This window comes from Podarcis melisellensis (genome assembly GCF_964234715.1).
Source record: "Podarcis melisellensis genome assembly, chromosome: 10".
Classification (NCBI taxonomy): Eukaryota; Metazoa; Chordata; class Lepidosauria; order Squamata; family Lacertidae; genus Podarcis; species Podarcis melisellensis.
The window spans coordinates 45,912,359-45,930,743 of NC_138542.1; the positions used below are offsets into that span (position 1 = coordinate 45,912,359).

The 18,385-nt window shown below is 40.2% G+C and overlaps 1 protein-coding gene across 10 annotated transcripts in view; it reads right to left on the minus strand.

Annotated features, from left to right (window-relative positions):
• TNRC6B (trinucleotide repeat containing adaptor 6B) overlaps positions 1-18,385 on the minus strand; it is a 97,803-nt gene that overhangs the window by 56,271 nt on the left and 23,147 nt on the right. For 2 of the 10 annotated variants that reach the window (XM_081928160.1, XM_081928164.1), the window contains one exon: positions 7,770-7,837. The exons of 7 other annotated variants lie outside the window; for them this stretch is intronic. In XM_081928160.1, coding sequence (XP_081784286.1) covers positions 7,770-7,837 — 68 coding nt within the window. Of the gene's footprint in view, positions 1-7,769; positions 7,838-16,975; positions 17,164-18,385 lie in introns of those variants that run through there. One more of the 10 variants, XM_081928163.1, reaches the window with a different exon arrangement.

Below are 18,385 nucleotides of genomic sequence, written 5' to 3' on the forward strand. Positions count from 1 at the left end.
TCCACGCTTAGGATAATAATAGATGTTTAAGGGAATGGATATTCAGTGTTAGGGGTGTATGTATGAACAAAATTTGTTTCCATAAGATTAAAATAACCATAATTTGAGCAATAAATGATCTGTGAATGTTATAATTCATTTTAAAAAGTAGGACCTGGCAAGTCAGAATTACTTAATGTCTTCAATAGGTAATGCAACATTCCGAATTCTTCAGTAACTTCTTTCCTAACCATAAAACTGTTCCTAAACAAAGTACTGTGTGAACGTATAATCAGAAATGTCTTAATCTAAAATCAATTCCAGACAATATAAAAATGGACTTTTGAGGACTTGTGGAATTTTAAAAATTAACTTTAATTAAAGAACATGCTCCACATTATCCTGTAGTGACAAAAATACTGGTAGCTTCTTGGCTAAAAGGAGGTACATTTACAGCATAATCCAATGTTGTTTACTCAGAACTAAGCATCACTGTGGTGAAATCCTAAGTGCTATGTTTAAGATTGGAACCTTACGTCTTTAAAAAAGAAAAGGAAGAGAGATTTACTTTTATTTTTATTGTGAGCGCAGTGGTGCCTAAAGAGTCAAAAAGAGTACTCACATCCATTTTAAGTATTTTATATAGAACCCAATAGTTAAAAATAAAGTACTGAATTTCCATCTACTTAAAACCCTCTGGTTTGTATCCAATGGTACCAGTCAGATGACAAGGTTTCCTTCAGCACAATTGGGAGGGATGCCATTTTTGGCAATCTGTTCCGAAGTGTTGGGGGACTCCAAAGCAGAATATAGGGGTGCAGCGGGGAAGAGGTGAACACTGCTTTCCCCTCATTCTGCTGAAACAATCCTTACCACCAGCTGGGTGACACAATTAGAAAAAAGCCCTTTGTAAATAGTGAAGCCCTGAACAATACACATTTCTAAACATACTTTGCAAGCAGTAGCTCCAGTTTTAATATAAGCTTCATTCTTTTTTCATAAAGTTCACCATGCAGGTATTGTTTAGGCAAGAAAACCCAATAGCATGCAACATACAGATGAGAGATCACCAATCTCTTTGGATCAATGAGTGTATTTGGGATTTTGAGAGAGTGCCCTTGGCATCATGCTCTCTAACTGCTTCACACACACCCCAAAGACAGAAAATAAATGTGCTGGGGCATGCACATGCCCCTACACACAGACAGACAGACAGACAGACAGACAGACAGACACACACACACACACACACACACACAGCTTTTCCATGAGATAAGGGTAAAAATCAGATCCAGTAGAATAATAGAGTCCCCTAAATTTCCATGACTTTACATAAGAGTTACCCCAGTACCACCATAAAATTAAAGCCAATATTGGATAGACTGAAAATATAAAATCACTTCACAAATCCAGTGCTTCCCTCTCATTCTGTTGAATGAAGCTTTACCACCAGCTGAGTGACACAATTAGAAATAGCCTGTAGATCGGAAAGAAAATGGTGTGAACACACGACTCTTCCTTCAGCTCTATGCACTTTTTTAAGGGTGGGGGCAGCATGGCTACCTTATAATGAAGAGGAGGTGGTGAAAGGATTTGCAGCCACCAGAAGTCCTCAAGCTTGTCATTATGCCCATGTAGATGGAAAACTTCACCACACTGAATACTCTAGAATACTCTGTTTACCCAAAATGAATGAGTTAATATCTTACGGCAGTTAAATATTTCCTTTGAAACCACAAATAGAGAATCTCTCTCAGCTTACAACGGTTACAACAGATTAAAGCACACCCTCTGCCAAGGCACTCACGTAACCGTACTTTTCATCAGCATGCTTTTGTCCTGTATTTTTTTATTTTGTGAACTGCCCCGATATCATCGGATTATTATTATAATAAAATAAATATACAGGCAACCCCCCCCAATAGTGTGGGGGTTATATTCCGGGTCACCTTGCGCATCGGTGGAGAACGCATCATCTTTCCCTGCTTCCCCCATATTTATTTACCTACTTTATTTATACTGCTGCCCCATAGCAGAAGTACTCTAGGAAGCCAGTGTGGTGTAGTGGTTAGAGTGTTGGACTAGGACCTGGGAAACCAGGGTTCAAATCCCCACTCAGTCATAAAGGTCACTGAGTAACCTTGGGCAAGTCACAGCCTCTGAACCTACCTCACAGGGTTGTTGTAGGAATTAACTGAAGTGGGGGTAAACCATATATTTCTTGGAAGAAAGGTTGGGATATAAATGCAATAAATAAGCTATTCTGCTTAAGAAAGATGGAGGGGCCAGTCAGATGAAGATGTCAACTGCCAACCTGGCCTCTGGAGATCTCCATGTGGTAGCAATTAGACCCACACAAATTGCAAAACATGTTTGGTGCCTGGTTAGTTTTGAACACTGGGCACAGGCAGGTAGCATAGATTCCGCAAGAATGGAGAGATGCTATGGAACACCTAAGTACTACAAGTACTCTAGCACATGGGTAGTCTCGGGGGCTGGTTCCAGCCCAATCGCCTTCTCAATCTGGCCTGCGGACGGTCTGGGAATCCGCGTGTTTTTACATGAGTAGAATGTGTCCTTTTATTTAAAATGCATCTCTGAGTTATTTATGGCGCATAGGAATTCGTTCATTTCCCCCCCCCAAAAAATATATAGTCCGGCCCACCACATGCTCTAAGGGATGGTGGACCAGCCCACGGCTGAAAAAGGTTGCTGACCCCTGCTCTAGCACCTGCTTTCTGCACAAGCTACAATTTATGGACCATCTTCAAGGGCAACCCTGCATAGCACACACTATAATAATTGAGACAGAAGGTTATCAGAGTGTTCTAAACTATCACCCATCTGTGTCGAGGAAAAGCCAATAGCTAGAACTAGGCTCTCCTTGCCACAGAAACCACCTAAGCCTACAGTGCAGAGATGGATCCAGGAGAATCTCCAGACTATGAACTTGTTCTTTCAGGGGGAGTGTTACTCCATCTGCAGCAGGTCAAACACAAGAACTACCCAACAATGTCTCTGTCTTGTCCGAATTAAGCTTCTGTTCACTAGCTCTCATCCAGCCCATTACTGCCGCTAAACACCAGCTCAACATCAACATATTACTGAATATTATGTTAATAAAACTCAGTCCCAAACTCCCAATGATTCCACCCAATGGCCTATAGATGTTAAATAGCACTGGGGACAGAATTGAACCCTGCATCACAGTTGCCACAGATCCAAGCATGTCACTCTTATGGTTCCCTGAAAACAGCCCTGCAAGCAGGAACAGAACCACTGTATCATCATGTCACCAACCCATACAGCTGCTCCAGATGTATGCTATGGTTAATAGGATCAAATCTGCTAACAGATTAATGAGTGACCACAGGGAACCACTGCTATGTCTCTCCAAAAACACATCACCAACCACAACGACCAAAGCCATTGCAGTGCCAAACCAAGCCCTGAAGCTGTATTGAAATGGGTCAAGGAAATCTGCTTCATCAAAGTGTGTCCAAAGTGCCTGGCCACAACTCCCTCAGGTACCTTGTCCAAAGAGGTATACGGGCAACTGGGTGATAATTGCTCAAAACCTCAGGATCCAGGGAGCACCCCTTGAGGATGTGAAGCACCACCACACATTTCAAATTGCCTCGCAAAATGTGACTTTACCACTCGCTGGACTAACCTAATATTTCAGGCGCTATACAAAACATGAGTGTATCTTTTCTACCATCAAAACTCTCTAAATGTAGTTTATGTGCAAGAGCATATTCTTACTTCAGTTATTTCTCCCTTGAGAAATACTTTGTGTTTCCCAATATTTCAACTTGTGCTCAAGAAGGACATTCTCTTTATGAAAAATACACAGGAAAATTGTGAAAAGCTTTTCTATCCCTGTAACTATGTCCACTCTAGGTCAGCGAAAATTGTGTCTCATCTCTTTTCTCAATAGAAAAGAAATAATAATATCACAGGATTCAGTGATGTCTTCTGTTATATTACATACATGCTAGATAGACTGCAAAGAGCTACTTTATGTGTAGTCAAGCATTTGGGAGATACCCCACAGGACTTCTGACTTTCCTCATTAAGCAACAAACCTGTATATATCACCCAACACCAGCTGCTTTAGAAGCAACCCTCCATTTCTAAAGGTGTTCACTATGCAGAATGGGAAGCTGCTAAAGAAAAACAGGCTCAAAACCAACTTGCACATACAGAACTAGATATATGATTTCTTGGATCATTAAATATCAATACAGTGGTACCTCGGGTTACATATGCTTCAGGTTATAGACTCTGCTAACCCAGAAATAGTACCTCGGGTTAAGAACTTTGCTTCAGGATGAGAACAGAAATCGTGCTCTGGAGGCGCAGCAGAAGCAGGAGGCCCCATTAGCTAAAGTGGTGCTTCAGGTTAAGAACAGTTTCAGGTTAAGAATGGACCTCCAGAACGAATTAAGTACTTAACCCGAGGTACCACTGTAGTTCAATATCAATAGTACCTTGTGTAACAACACAATGAAAATGCAATCAAATGAATGAAAGATCCCATACATATGGCAGTGGCCCATTTCTGACTAGCTGATCACACCCATGTGAATTGGATTCCACAGTAATTTATTCTCTGCATAGTATTGTCACAACTATTGCTATCTCTTACACAGCCTGACCTCCTGGTCTCATTTTCAAAAGAAGAGAATGTTCTCTCCTCTTTCTACTCAGGCTGTGCATGTGTACTTAGGTGATGCATATGATGAACTGCAGCAGCTGAACCTGGCTCTTACCTATACATGTACCACAAAAATCTTCATTGTTTTTGCTGCAATACTACCTCTCTTCAAAAGTGTCAGCAAAGCAAGGATAATCAGACATTCTCAAAAACAAAAAACCACGTATTTTAAGGTAAGAGTCTGATCTTGCTCCCAACCTGACATGCAAAGCCTTGCTTAGCTTTTTAAAAACAGCATTCCCTTAGAGCCCTAACTAGCAAAGGGCAAAAATATATATGATATGATTTAATAACCCACTAAAAAACTTTATGTAAACAAATAGAGACTTTGTTTCCCCAAAGAAACAAATATTCTTACTTTGTTTCCCCAAAGAAACAAATATTCTTACTTTGTTTCCCCAAAGAAACAAATATTCTTACTTCAGTTATTTCTCCCTTGAGAAATACTTTGTGTTTCCCAATATTTCAACTTGTGCTCAAGAAGGACATTCTCTTTATGAAAAATACACAGGAAAATTGTGAAAAGCTTTTCTATCCCTGTAACTATGTCCACTCTAGGTCAGCGAAAATTGTGTCTCATCTCTTTTCTCAATAGAAAAGAAATAATAATTTCACAGGATTCAGTGATGTCTTCTGTTATATTACTTTGTTTCTGAAGAAGTGTGCATGCACACGAAAGCTCATACCAAGAACTAACTTAGTTGGTCTTTAAGGTGCTACTGGAAGGAATTTTTTTTGTTTTGACTATGGCAGACCAACACGGCTACCTATCTGTAACTTTGTTTCCCCAGGAAGACTTAGTGGACAAATTCTATTAGTCTCAAGCCATCAACATTAGGGTCAGGAAGGAATCTTCCACTCCCAAATCGGAATACTAATATTCCTTTAATGCAGCTGTCTTCAGACTTCAGTACCCAGATGTTGGACTACAACTCCCATCATCCCCAATCATCAGCTAAACTGGCTAGGGATTATGGTAGTTGCAGTTCAACAACATCTTGGGCACAAAGGTTGAAGAACCCTCCTGTATTGCACTACTGTCAGGCAATTAACAGTGCTGGATTGGGTCTGAATTCTTTAACATATATTAATCCAAAAGGTTTGCTTTTTTCATGGGGAAGTAATCTCAGTGATCAAGAAACAACAAAACAGGTTGTCTTTTGCCATCTGAGTTATATTAATGTTTCTTAAAATATCCTGGTTTAAAATACAACCTAAATTTAAATAAAGGCAATAGTAAGGTCTACACGTATTAACTTAAAACAGAATAATGACCATCCAAACAGATTAGGCTAAAGGTGGATATCTGCCTGAGGTTGACTGATACCCTGACCTGGTTCTCATATCGTATTAAACTATATTTTATAGTTTATTACTATGGCATAATGTGCTAATAAATGTGGCTGCACTTCATTCCTCTCCCTGTCCAGATGGGGAAAAGGCTATGGTCTGGCTTCTCATGTTGGGCTCACTGTGTGGAGAAAACAATAAACCCTAAGCAGGAGTCAAATTTTGTTCTTTGTTTTACCACTCATGGTTTGTTTGGGGGGTTTCCAGCAGCAAGGGAGGAGGGCAGCACCTATTATTTCAGTATCATGCATTAACTAAACCACAGGTCACTGGAGATATGCACATGCCTTACTCAGGCGTGTTTCAGCTTTTGAACACTGTTGTAAACCAAATGCAAACCAATGGTTTAATTTATGTGCTACATTTATTATACAAGCTTTCTACTGGATCCAGGCACACATCATCAGCAGTTATGATCGGCCTTCAAGTAAATGATCCTACTTAGTATTATTCCATGGATAGAATCACATTGAAATCCATCTCTTCTTAGATATCTGAGTGGCAAAACAAAATGTATTTAATTGTTACAGTAGCCAGCTAGTATGTATAGTCTTATCAAATGTCTCTTGAATTTAAATATTGTGGTTCTGTGGGTCTGCTCTTGTTCTCAGGGAAAGAGAATACCACCTTTTAGTGTTAACGTACATGCAACTACAAAGTAAGTTCTACTCAACACAACAAGATAGCACAAAGTGCCTTTCTGGATTAGGCCAGTATCTAGTCCAGCATCCTGTTTTCAAAGTGGCCAACCAGATGTCCATTGGAATCCCACAAGCATAACCGGAGTGCAACACCACTCTTCCCACTCCTGATTCCCAGCAACAGGCATTCGGAGATATACTGCCTCAGATGGTGGAGGAAAAACATAGATATTGTGGCTAGTAGTAGCCAATAGCCTTATTCACCACAATTATCTGATCCTCTTTCAAAGCATTCAGAGTTGGTGGGCATCACTACCTCCTGGGGGAACGAATTCCACAGACTGTATTAAAATATTATGTGCTATGTGAAGAAGTACTTTCTCAGACCTTAATATTTCCATTTATGTTATTTTATTAACTTCTCTAAAGAGCCAGGTATGTTACAGCTGCTTAGGGATAGGGTGCTACTGCAACAGTTGCAGCTCCCTACTGGAATGTTTTGATGTTCCATTTTTTAATCCATGTATTTTCTTTCTTTCAGGATACAGTGGTACCTCAGGTTAAGAACTTAATTCGTTCTGGAGGTCCATTCTTAAACTGAAACTGTTCTTAACCTGAAGCACCACTTTAGCTAATGGGGCCTCCCGCTGCGGCTGCGCTGCTGCTGCACTATTTCTGTTCTCATCCTGAAGCAAAGTTCTTAACCTGAGGTACTATTTCTGGGTTAGCAGAGTCTGTAACCTGAAGCGTATGTAACCCGAGGCGTCTGTAACCCAAGGTACCACTGTACGTGCAAAGACAATATATTTTCTTTACAATTTGGTGGTCAGCTACATTCAAGACATGAATCAAGTACTGGGACAACAACTAAAGTGGAAGGGTGTTATTTGGCCATTGATCTTTCTTCTACTCTTCCAAAACAAGAAACAGAGGATTGACAAGAACTTTATTCATCCAGCAAGATCAGACAATTTGCGATCCAATAAACATAGTCCCCATTTAAACCTTTCAGGTCCTTTGTAGTAAAGGTATTTATCAGCGTTTCTTCCAGAGTCTAGCATCTAATCATTGAGCTGTACCTTAGAACATCTTCTTTCCATTCAGTTTTTTGGGGGTATAATTTTTCTAACACTGGGAAGCAGTTTTCCTGAGAAAGTAATTCAAAAATTAATTTCAATATACGAAACATTTACAAAGAAAAAAAGCAAGTAGTTGTTTATTTGTTACAGCTTGAATGGCATTCCAAAACAAGATCACTGGAAATATATTGTGTGTTAATTCAGGGTAAGCACTGTACAATATGCATTAAACATAAAAGTGCATATTAGTCTTAAAAAGCAGTAAGTGTATGATCAATTAAAATTACAGGGACTAATAACATGCATATCAAGAACATAATATTATACTTTTCCCACTGAAAGTTATTGGTTTACTCTAAAATAATAAAAAACTATCACTTATTTGTTAATCTTATGCCTGCATGAGTGATATGTAGAGGCGCTACTTCTCTCAAAGGAGAAAGTTAAGTATTTACTGCATCCTGCCAGTTAGGAAGTTAGTTTCGTCAACATGTCCCAACAGCTTTTCTATTTGAACCATTGCACAGCAGAGGATGTAAGCTCAATGTCTATTCCTGTTTCCAGGGAAACACTAGACCAAACACATCTTGACTAGCGCTTGCTTCTGCATAACCAAGCAAGAAAGGAAGGTCCCTATTGTTTGTTCCTTCACACAGATTTATATGGATTTGTTTCAAAAGCTAATATAACAAATCTTTTCCAAAGAAAGTGAACAAAACAATAACCCTAAAAAAATCTCAACTTATTAATTCCACTCATTTAGTGTCCCAATCCATGCTCTAATTTTCACATTAGACTACTGTAATATACTCTGCATCAGAGCTTTTCAAACTTTTCATTTTGGTGATACACTTTTAAGACATGCATCATTTTGCAACCCAGTAATTCAGTTTTACTAGCAAACCAAAGGTTAAATAAACCCCTTCTCAGCCCCAACAGAAGCATGGGAAGCATTCATACAACACACCTACACACTGCAGCCAAAACACCAACCTGTTGCGATACACAAATAATGTCACAACACAGTTTGGAAAGCTCTGCTCTACATGAAGCTGCCTTTCAAAATTGTTTTAAAACTGCAATTAGTTGTGAGTGCAGCAGCTAGACTACGAAATAGGACTGGGCATTATGAGTACAGAAAGTGAGATCTCCAACAAAATGTTCTAGCCCCTCTATTCCTCCTCTCACCTCTGCCCTCTTAAAAAAAATCTAGCTTGCATTTGATAACCATTAAACAATTTCCTCATGAGCCAAGTTTGATAGGTAGCCAGAACTGTCAAACACCAGACATCACAATGGCCTGTGTATGGCGTGCTTTAAACCTCCAATAACCAGCTGACTGTCAGTGCTTACAGGAGTTCAAAGCAGCACTTTAAAGCCTTATCACCTGATTGTGAGGGCAACAAAATGCTTGTTAAGGTCCCTGACAGCTCTAATGATCAGCTGCTAATCAATGCTTGCAGACAAGCCTGCACAGTGCTTTGAAGCTGTACCTTCAAGTGTTACTCTGCAAGCCAAGACAATGGGAGCCCTTTCCAGTGTCCAACTATCAGCTGATAATCTGGGCTTCAAAACATCAGCAATCAGCAGATCACTGAACTAGCAAAGAGGTGCACATGGCATTACGCACAGCATTTTGCAGATGCTATCAGTGGTGCCTGCAAACCCTTCTTACAAAACCATGACTTTTCCTGCTCCACATCTGACATCATAAATGGAATCAAGTACAGGGCAGGTAGCTGTGGCTTGGCCCAAAATAGCCTCATGGGCCAAATAAGGAGGGCTGGTTGGCCTAATTAGTTCCCCACTGCTGATCTTGAATTAGTTGTTTACAGCTTATGACCATGGTACTTAAAGGGCTGTCTGTCTGTGTCACTTGTACATTAAGATCTTTCTACTAGGTGCCTTTTGTCTTTTGTAGCTGGCTACCAAGGAAAGGGTCTTCTCTGTGATAGTGCTCCAATTATAAAATATGCTCCCTTGGCATTTCATCGGCTTTGTTGTCATTTTACAGCCTGCCAAAGAATTCCCCAATCCCCACTTTTTAAATTTAAAAACTATTAGCAGGGATTATCTGATAAAATATTACTGTCCCCTCCCTTTACACTCTCTATCCCCACCACACCCTGACTGAGAAGCATTTGCCTCAAGGCCAACAAATTGCCTTTATTTCAAAACTGCCAGTTTCTGAAGTTGACTTATTTAACAAAGTTTAGTTTTATGTTTAAAAATAGTTCTGTGTCCAGACAACACAAGAAGCTTCAGTTAACCAAAAGCTCAAGCTTCTGAACACCTCCTCAGCCCTGCAGTGAGAGGGGTGACATATGATAGACTATGTTGACTGCTATTACTTAGCTTTGTTATTCTAATCTAGAAGGCATTTCCTACTGATGTTATCTGTTTGTAAGCCACTTTAAGGATCTTCTTTGCTAAATTGAAAGTTAAAAATCGCCAGACTAAATGCATTCACTACATCTTAGCTGGAAATGCTTATGGCCACAATTTCCGAAAGCAACATAATCTTTCTACTCACCACCACAGTCATTTTGCAATTTGTAAATAAACATGGTAGGGCTCTTTAAAGGCACTGAAGGAAGTGTACTTTAGGTAACAGACAGGATAGTTAAGTCCCTGACTATTCTATGAAATGGTCATCTAATCTGCAGAGATAAAGCAGACAGACAGACAGAGGTCACAAGCAGTTTAATATAGCAGGTCGACCCTTTCCTGCAATATTAACCCTATAATCTGCTATGAAGATTAATGTGTGAGCTGGCATAGGAGATTTCCAGCACGCACTTGCATGTGCCCTATTTGTAAGAACTTCTTACATTTCAAAACAGAAAGCACCAAGTAAATTCCTTATTATTTAACAGAAAGATTTATTAGAAGACTATGATGTTCTCATGTGTACCCCACATGCAGGGCATAACAGTATTGACGGAGAGCCAGGGCCATGCTTTTAGCCCTGCACATATTACCACTCCATTCTGGAAAAAAATATTATTTTCTTGACAAGAGTGGCAGACTCAATCTGGAAAACAAGGGAAAGAGGACTTGATTATCAAACCAATGTTTCATGCCTTAAACAGAGCAGCAACATGACATCTGTGAATAAGGAGACTATACCAGGAGAGGGTATAGGGTATTTATGAATATGGCAGCAGCATATCTTAAAGATGTCTATTAAGTCCCGTTTGAGAATGAGGGTTGATTCTACTATCGCCTCCTTAGCAACCACCCATGCAGGTAGAGCACTGGGACTAGGAGGAAAATAGGATAGAATTTCAATGGTTGCTATTAAGAACATTTGAAACCACACCCCTCTCATCACTGAGCTTGAGAACAACTATTCAATGAAAGAGAAAGCATATGTAAGTTATTTTTAACTATAGCAATTGAACAATGGAAAAAAGTTCCCTCATACTGTTGGATTTACAGTTCACCCAAGGTTGCCTTAGTCTGGTTTAGTCATGGGAGTAAAAAAGAAGCAATTCTAAAAAAATCCAGAAAGTGGCATTTAAAAAAATGAAGAGCAGAAAATTTCAGAATTCATAAAAAAGTATCCCAAAGCTTTAAACAGATTTAGAATCTGACCTGGAATAGTTATTTGCCTTATGTTTAGTGAACAAAAGGTACGTAGCAATTTTTATGCCCTATAAACATCTAACATGTTTTCTTAGTCAAAAGTAGTCAAGACTGTAAAATATGATGAAAACAGCCATTGGATCTTTGGATGAAGAGGGATATACAAATTTAACAACAGTAGCAACAACAACAACAACAACAACTCCTCACACTTAATGTAGTTTTGGCCACAATCTTGCAACACACCTCAAAATAAGTTTTACCTGAGGTCAACGGGATTTCCTGCTGAGTAAGGCTGCATGCATAGAATTACACTCATATTCTGACCAATTCACTCTTACATTGCCGGATAGAGTGGTAGTAAAAAGCGGCTTTTCTACCCAAACACCTGATTCACCCAGCCAGCGTAGGAACAAAATTTTAAATGTTGTTTTATTTTGCTGGTGGTAAACCAGGGGGGTCTGCAGGGTAACGCAACAGTAAAAGACGTATTTTTTGCTATGTTCTATCCCACCAAACACCTGATTCACCCAGCAGCGCAGCGGGGGGGGGGTGCGGGGGTGGAGATGTGTCTTTTGCTACTGTGTTGCTGGGCAAATCAGGCATTTGGTGGGGATAGCACTACAGAAAAAGTTGCATGTCTTTTGCTGCTGCTGTGCCCGGCAGACCAGCTGACTGCAACCAGTGGAGATGCTAGGTGCCAAGGGTGGCACCTGGACATCTGCATCCAGACACAAAAGGCTGGTTACCAGTTGCAAAATGTGACTGGCAACTGGCTAATTTCCAACGCTGCTAGGAGCTTGGAGGACAGCGCTTGTATGCCAAGCAGAGAAAGGGCCTAGACACAATACATGTGCCCATACATCTAAAATAGGTCACAATAGGACCATAGCAAGTTGCAAAATGTGCCTAGTCCTTAGGGAGTATTGAATGCTGCAGGGAAAGTAGCAATAAATTGCTCTATAGAAACACCACCACTTAGTAGAAATAGAAGGCACAGACTAGATTATGAAATGTCAGGGATAGGAAGATTTTAAAGCCAAGATAGTGAAGGACAAAACCAAGAGATCTGGTGTACTCTGAAAAGCAGTAGTTGTGGAGAATCCACACACCTTTGTTCTTCCAAATTTTTGTGTCAAAGAACATGATGCCAGTCATGAAAAGGTAACAGAGCATTTTCACTATTTAGCACATAAAGCTAAATTCAGTTCACCTTCAATTATGTACGGTACTCTCAATGGAACAGCCATCAGAGCAAAAAGAAAAGCCAATTCTCCCAAGGATGATCGTGTAATGGTTATTAATCAACTCTTCCAACAGGATTCATAGTATTATTCAATATAGCATCAAAACACACACCAGTTTATATTTCAATTGCTTAATGTTGAATACTACTCCCATTATACATTTCTATAGGGTAGATTCCAGTGGGAGTACAGAATGAAGTTTTCAATTTCGTATCCTTTTTCATGTTGGAAAGTTGCATCCAATCAACCCAGCTGAAAACGAGGAGATGAACTAATAGGATGAGGGGAAGTCAAAGACCAATGAATACATTGTCTGCTATAAATATAGATGAACAGTTTTAATTGAGACTAAACTTTAAAATGCATTTAAATTTAAAAATAAACCAGGTGTGCAATGAAATCTCAATTCAATATAAAGCAAAACATGTTAAAGCCTACACACTGATTAAGATCTAAATTCTGTTCTCTGACAAAACATAATAAAATACTTCTGTGGTTTAGTAAACCTCTCTCTCTCTCTCTCATTACATATGAACCGGGAAACTGTATTTTAAACTTGGACTTCAAACCAAGCTCTAAAACCCCATTTGTAGTTCAAGATTAATTCAGGTTCCCAGTTCATAAGCAATGGGAAAGTATGGCTTAACTAACCCCAAAGTCCCATTACAGATCACAAAGCAAAGGCAGGAGAATGTGGGCACATTTGTCCACAGTCTAATAACACAAGGATTTGGGCTATAGCCTCTTAAAACTCAGTTACAGGTTGCTTTGCACTATAGGGCAATGGTTTTCAACCAGTGTGCCGTGGCACCCTGGGGTGCCTTGAATGATGGTCAGCAGTGTTAGAAAGTGGGATAGAACAGCTAGGAGCCAAATGACTTCTGGGACCTGGGTTGTGGGAGGGGAGGGGAGAGGAGGCAACACTTTTTATTTATTATTTTGATAAGCATGAATTAATGGCACCCAGACTAATTTTGGCCCTGCTAATTTTGAATCCTGATGGTCAGGGGTGCTGCGGGCAACACTGGCCACTGCCCCTCTTTCCTTACCTCCCTCCTCTGATGCCCACTTGCGTCTCTGCCTCCAAAGGCTTGCACAGCTGTTTATTGCAGCAGCCCTGGCCATAACCTCCGCAGGTGAATGGTACCTCTCTTTGGGGTGGGGGTGGGGCAGCTCAGAGACCAGGGCAGCAGCAGAGGCTGCCCAGAGGACTCCCAAGGAGAGGGGAGAGGAGGCTGGGGGAACACTCCACAAGGGAGTGTGTTCAAAAAAAGGGTTGAGAGACCAGGCAAGCGGTGACATAACTGGGCTCCTGAGCCCCACAGGGGTGCCACAGAAAGATGTAGTTGGTTAAGGGAGCCATGGACACAAAAATGTTGAAAACCTCTGCTATGAGGAGGAATGTTCAACTGAAGTGAAACATGATCAAGACAGTAAGTCAGAAGTCACTAAGCTTTTTGATTCCATTTGCAATCAGAAGAAACAGTTGTAGGTACCAACCAGCTCCTTTGAAATCTAATTTCAGGGGGGGGACCCCTGTAGGCACCAGAGGAAGTCTCTGGGGTGCATATGCACCTGCAGGTACCATGTTGTTGGCCCTTGTATTTATTACAGGGAGTTTCCTATCAGACGAACAGCCACCTACTGAGTCCATATAAGTGATCTTGGAAATGTGGTTGAAATGGGTGAGTTGGGAAAGAACTGCAGCCATAGTAATAGCTAAAAGGTATCTCCCATGTTAGGGGCGCAGGTGGCGCTGTGGGTTAAACCAGAGCCTAGGACAGTTCGAATCCCTGTGACGGGGTTGCTCAGTCCCTGCTGCTGCCAACCTAACAGTTCGAAAGCATGTCAAAGTGCAAGTAGATAAATAGGTACCGCTCTGGCGGGAAGGTAAATAGAGTTTCTGGGTGCTGCTCTGGTTCTCCAGAAGCGGCTTAGTCATGCTGGCCACATGACCTGGAAGCTGTACGCCGGCTCCCTCGGCCAATAAAGTGAGATGAGCGCCGCAACCCCAGAGTCAGTCACGACTGGACCTAATGGCCAGGGGTCCTTTATCTCCCATGTTCAGGGGCAGTACATAACAGAATGCCAATTGTGGGGGTAGCTGACAGCAGGAGAGCTATTGCTTTAACACCATGTTTATGGTCTTCCCAATACATTAGACTAGACAGGCCTCTGGACTGAATAAGCAGGGCTATGTTCTTATTCTGTACTCCTGTTTTCTGGCCTTCACTATAAGAACTTAGCAAAATACTATGATATGAATATTTACCATTAACAAGATAGCATGTACAGCTAACCTTCCATCTCATTAAGAAATACATTGCCCGGTAAGCACTAACCATTGCATGTCGAATGTTCTAAACACCTAGGGCCTTACACATGTTTATTCAGAATTCCATGTCCATATGTTTGCTGCTTCTATCCAAGGAAGTGATCGACACACAGACAAAGATACCGGTCTTCATTTCCTAAGCAAACATCATTCTCACTGCATGTGGCTGCATGACAAGAGATTTTAGATTGTGCTCTTAGACTGTATAAAGTCTTTGTTTTCTTGCAATTTACTTGTAATAGTAACCAGCATATTTGTTTAGAAAATGTGAATTTCAAAATGGTAGAGTCTTCTTTTCTAGATGATTTAAATTCAGTCACCTTAGCCATCGCTTTCTGCACCCCTCTCCCAGGAAACAGTTCATATTAACCAAGTCTGTATGATGGCCTTCATGGCTCAAACGGTATCCATCATCTTTGCTGACTTCTAAAGACAGTGTTTCTTTTTCTTTTTAAATGGTTAATTCTATGCCCTTCTCTACATGATACAGAAATATGTGACACAGAAGCATGCCAGCTGCAATGCATACTTAATCAAGTTAACCCTCAAAACTGAGCCAAGGTTACTTTGTCTTAAGTAGGTCACCCACTTGCATACATGTGTGCACGCACACACAAGTACATAACAAGCTCAAGGAGGGAACAGACTCTCAATGGAACTAGGCTTGAAACAACATTGCTTAAAATACTGACAATTGTGTCATTAAGCTGTGTAAACTGGTTAAAAAACTGTTGAGATGCTTCAAGTTTTACTTGACTTGTGCTGTGTGCTGCAAGAAACATATTAAGTCAGTGAGGGCCATAAAGTCAGCTAAATGTTCTTGTAATTTATCAATTACAGAGCTGAAATTCAGACTAGCCCCATCCTCTTGCTATAGAAATAAACATAATACAAACAGAACACAAGGCCTTTCAGAAAGAGGGAGAAAATACATGACAATCAAAATTCACATTGTCCTATTCAATTCTACCCCACAGAGAGGTGCATTACATCACATTCACACAATGCAGGGGGAAGGGCTTGCCCACAGAAAGCAAGATTTACAATGATCCCCCATTGCTGAAGTGCTTCCTTTGGAGAGATGTGAAACACAGGGCTTAGTTTTAAAGGGAAAGAATTTTAAATCCATGTAAGATACTGCATCATCTTTATTCTTCTCATGAGTTCTCATTTCAAACACATTAAATATGTAAAATCAAAGTACTTATTTCACATTCCACTGTTGTTTTTTAAAAATATTGGTGCCAACATTGCCAGATTTAAAACTTCCAGAAAGAAGAGGGGAAAGCCGCTAAAAGAAAGGCTTCTAAAGCAGGAGACCATTTTCTCAACTGACATTAACTAGTAAGATTGCCTCTTCTGAACTCTACAAGCTATGTTTGCAGAGCGCGACCATCTAGTTCCAATTGCAATCCAAATAAAATGCATCTGGTTGCAACGGAAAAGGGGGAGGGGATGCAGTCACACTGGGGGAGGGGTTGCACCCGCACGCAAGAGAATGTGCACTCCTATACATTATGCATGGTAGATTTTGAACGTAGGCATCTTCAAAAATCTCAAACTGCTTCAATACTAATTCGAAAGCCGTGTTTTAAAGAAACGTGCAAACATTGCTGTATTATTTTTGCCCTCTGAATCTCTTAAGAACTATAGGTTTATATAATATGCCAATCCTAGCAACAAGAATGCAAGACGATTTAATTTATGCTAATTTTTGCAGCAGATTTACAAGCCTCAAGTGTGTGTAGACGGCACTCTGAGAACCTTATGAAAAGAAAAGATTTCACACATAAAGCTGGTTTCTATGCAAAGGTATTTTAAACGCATTTAAAACCTCCCAAAATATGCCACGTATTTCTTTTAGATTTTTCTTTAAATCCTGGCAACTGCACTTGATCTAAGATCAAAGCGATTCACAGACGCTTACGCGAGACAAACGTCGTGCTGCAATTATCAGACGAAACCGTCAAACTAAACGCACCCCCTAAAAAAGAAAAAATCAATACGCGACAAAGAAAGATAGAACTACTACTAACCTCATAAAGTGCAACAGTGCTTAAATCCAGCAAGTTGAGGCATACAGGGTAAAAATGGAAGTTAAGAGATCTCAAAAATGATTTTGCTATATTTCTATGATTTCAATTTGAAATGTTCAAAAGCCAGCAGAGACTCCGTCGGCCATCTTGGCTTGAACTCCCTCTCTCCCTCGCTCGCGCGCGCGCGCACACAACACACTCCCTCTTCCTCGCTCTCCCCCTCCGTCTCTATAAAGGAAGCAGCTTTTTGTGACCTTCAAATAGAGGCAGGCCATGTGACTCGCGCACGCTGTCAATCAGGAAGGAGGGTGGAAAGCTAGAATCTTAAAGGAAACGCAGTTCTTTCATTCTCTCGCGCGCTCCCGTTTGTGAAAGCTGCAACAGCGCACGTTTTCTACTATTCCTCAAGTGTATAATCAACAGTATTACACATTCTAAAATAATAATCCCGTAAAAAGCTGCAGTCCTTGTCGTCCGCCGTCTAGGACACATCGGAGGATGGATAGATAGACACATCATTTTAAGCTTCTCAATTTCACTTTGCATTTCTCACCAATGCTTACCAACACCCAAAAATATATAAATCCACACGATACAATTAACTGGTAACAGCAATACCACCCCAAATAACATTGTTACTGTTATAATTTGTACCCCATCACTTCTGTCAGCTGCTCAATCAATAAAGGCAACAAACTCTGCGTGGTTAATAACTAAAAATCCAGCTTTTCAAACAAATTCAAAGACTTACTCTTTGCAATTTAAAATTACCAACACTTTTATCAAAATCACTCTTCAATATTCAGATTCCAAATGTATGGAAAAAGGGATCAGATACTTTATGGCACTGCGATACAAGTCCTGTGACTGCAATATTATTCAATGTAGTCCTTACTCATTTGTATTCTTATAATTTAGCATATTCAGTAACTACTTATATATGAAGGCACACTATACTGCAAAATTTTATACAGTGCTGGCTTAAATTGTGTTCTTTACTAATATAGTCTAAGAAGACATTTTGGCAAGGAAGTGGCATATACATGAATGGACATACGTTTTATCCATTGTTCAGTAGCCTTTACACTTACTGCTATTACCATCCATAAAGGCTGAATATTCTATAGTCCATTTCAGTGCACAAAATACTTTTTTGAAATACTCATTAGTCATCACAACTCCCCTGTGATAGGCTAGGCTGAAATATAGTGACTTGCCAGAAGCCACTAGTGAGCTGCATGGTGGAATGAGTCTATGTTTCAAGTCAAAAGCAAGCTCTACATAACACGAGATAATTAATGGAACCCAGCCTTCAGTATAAATATTTCTAGAGTGGTTTACAAAATTAAAAATGAAAACTGTGAAGTCATAATACAAAATATAAAATGAAACTTAAACTATCTCAAAAGT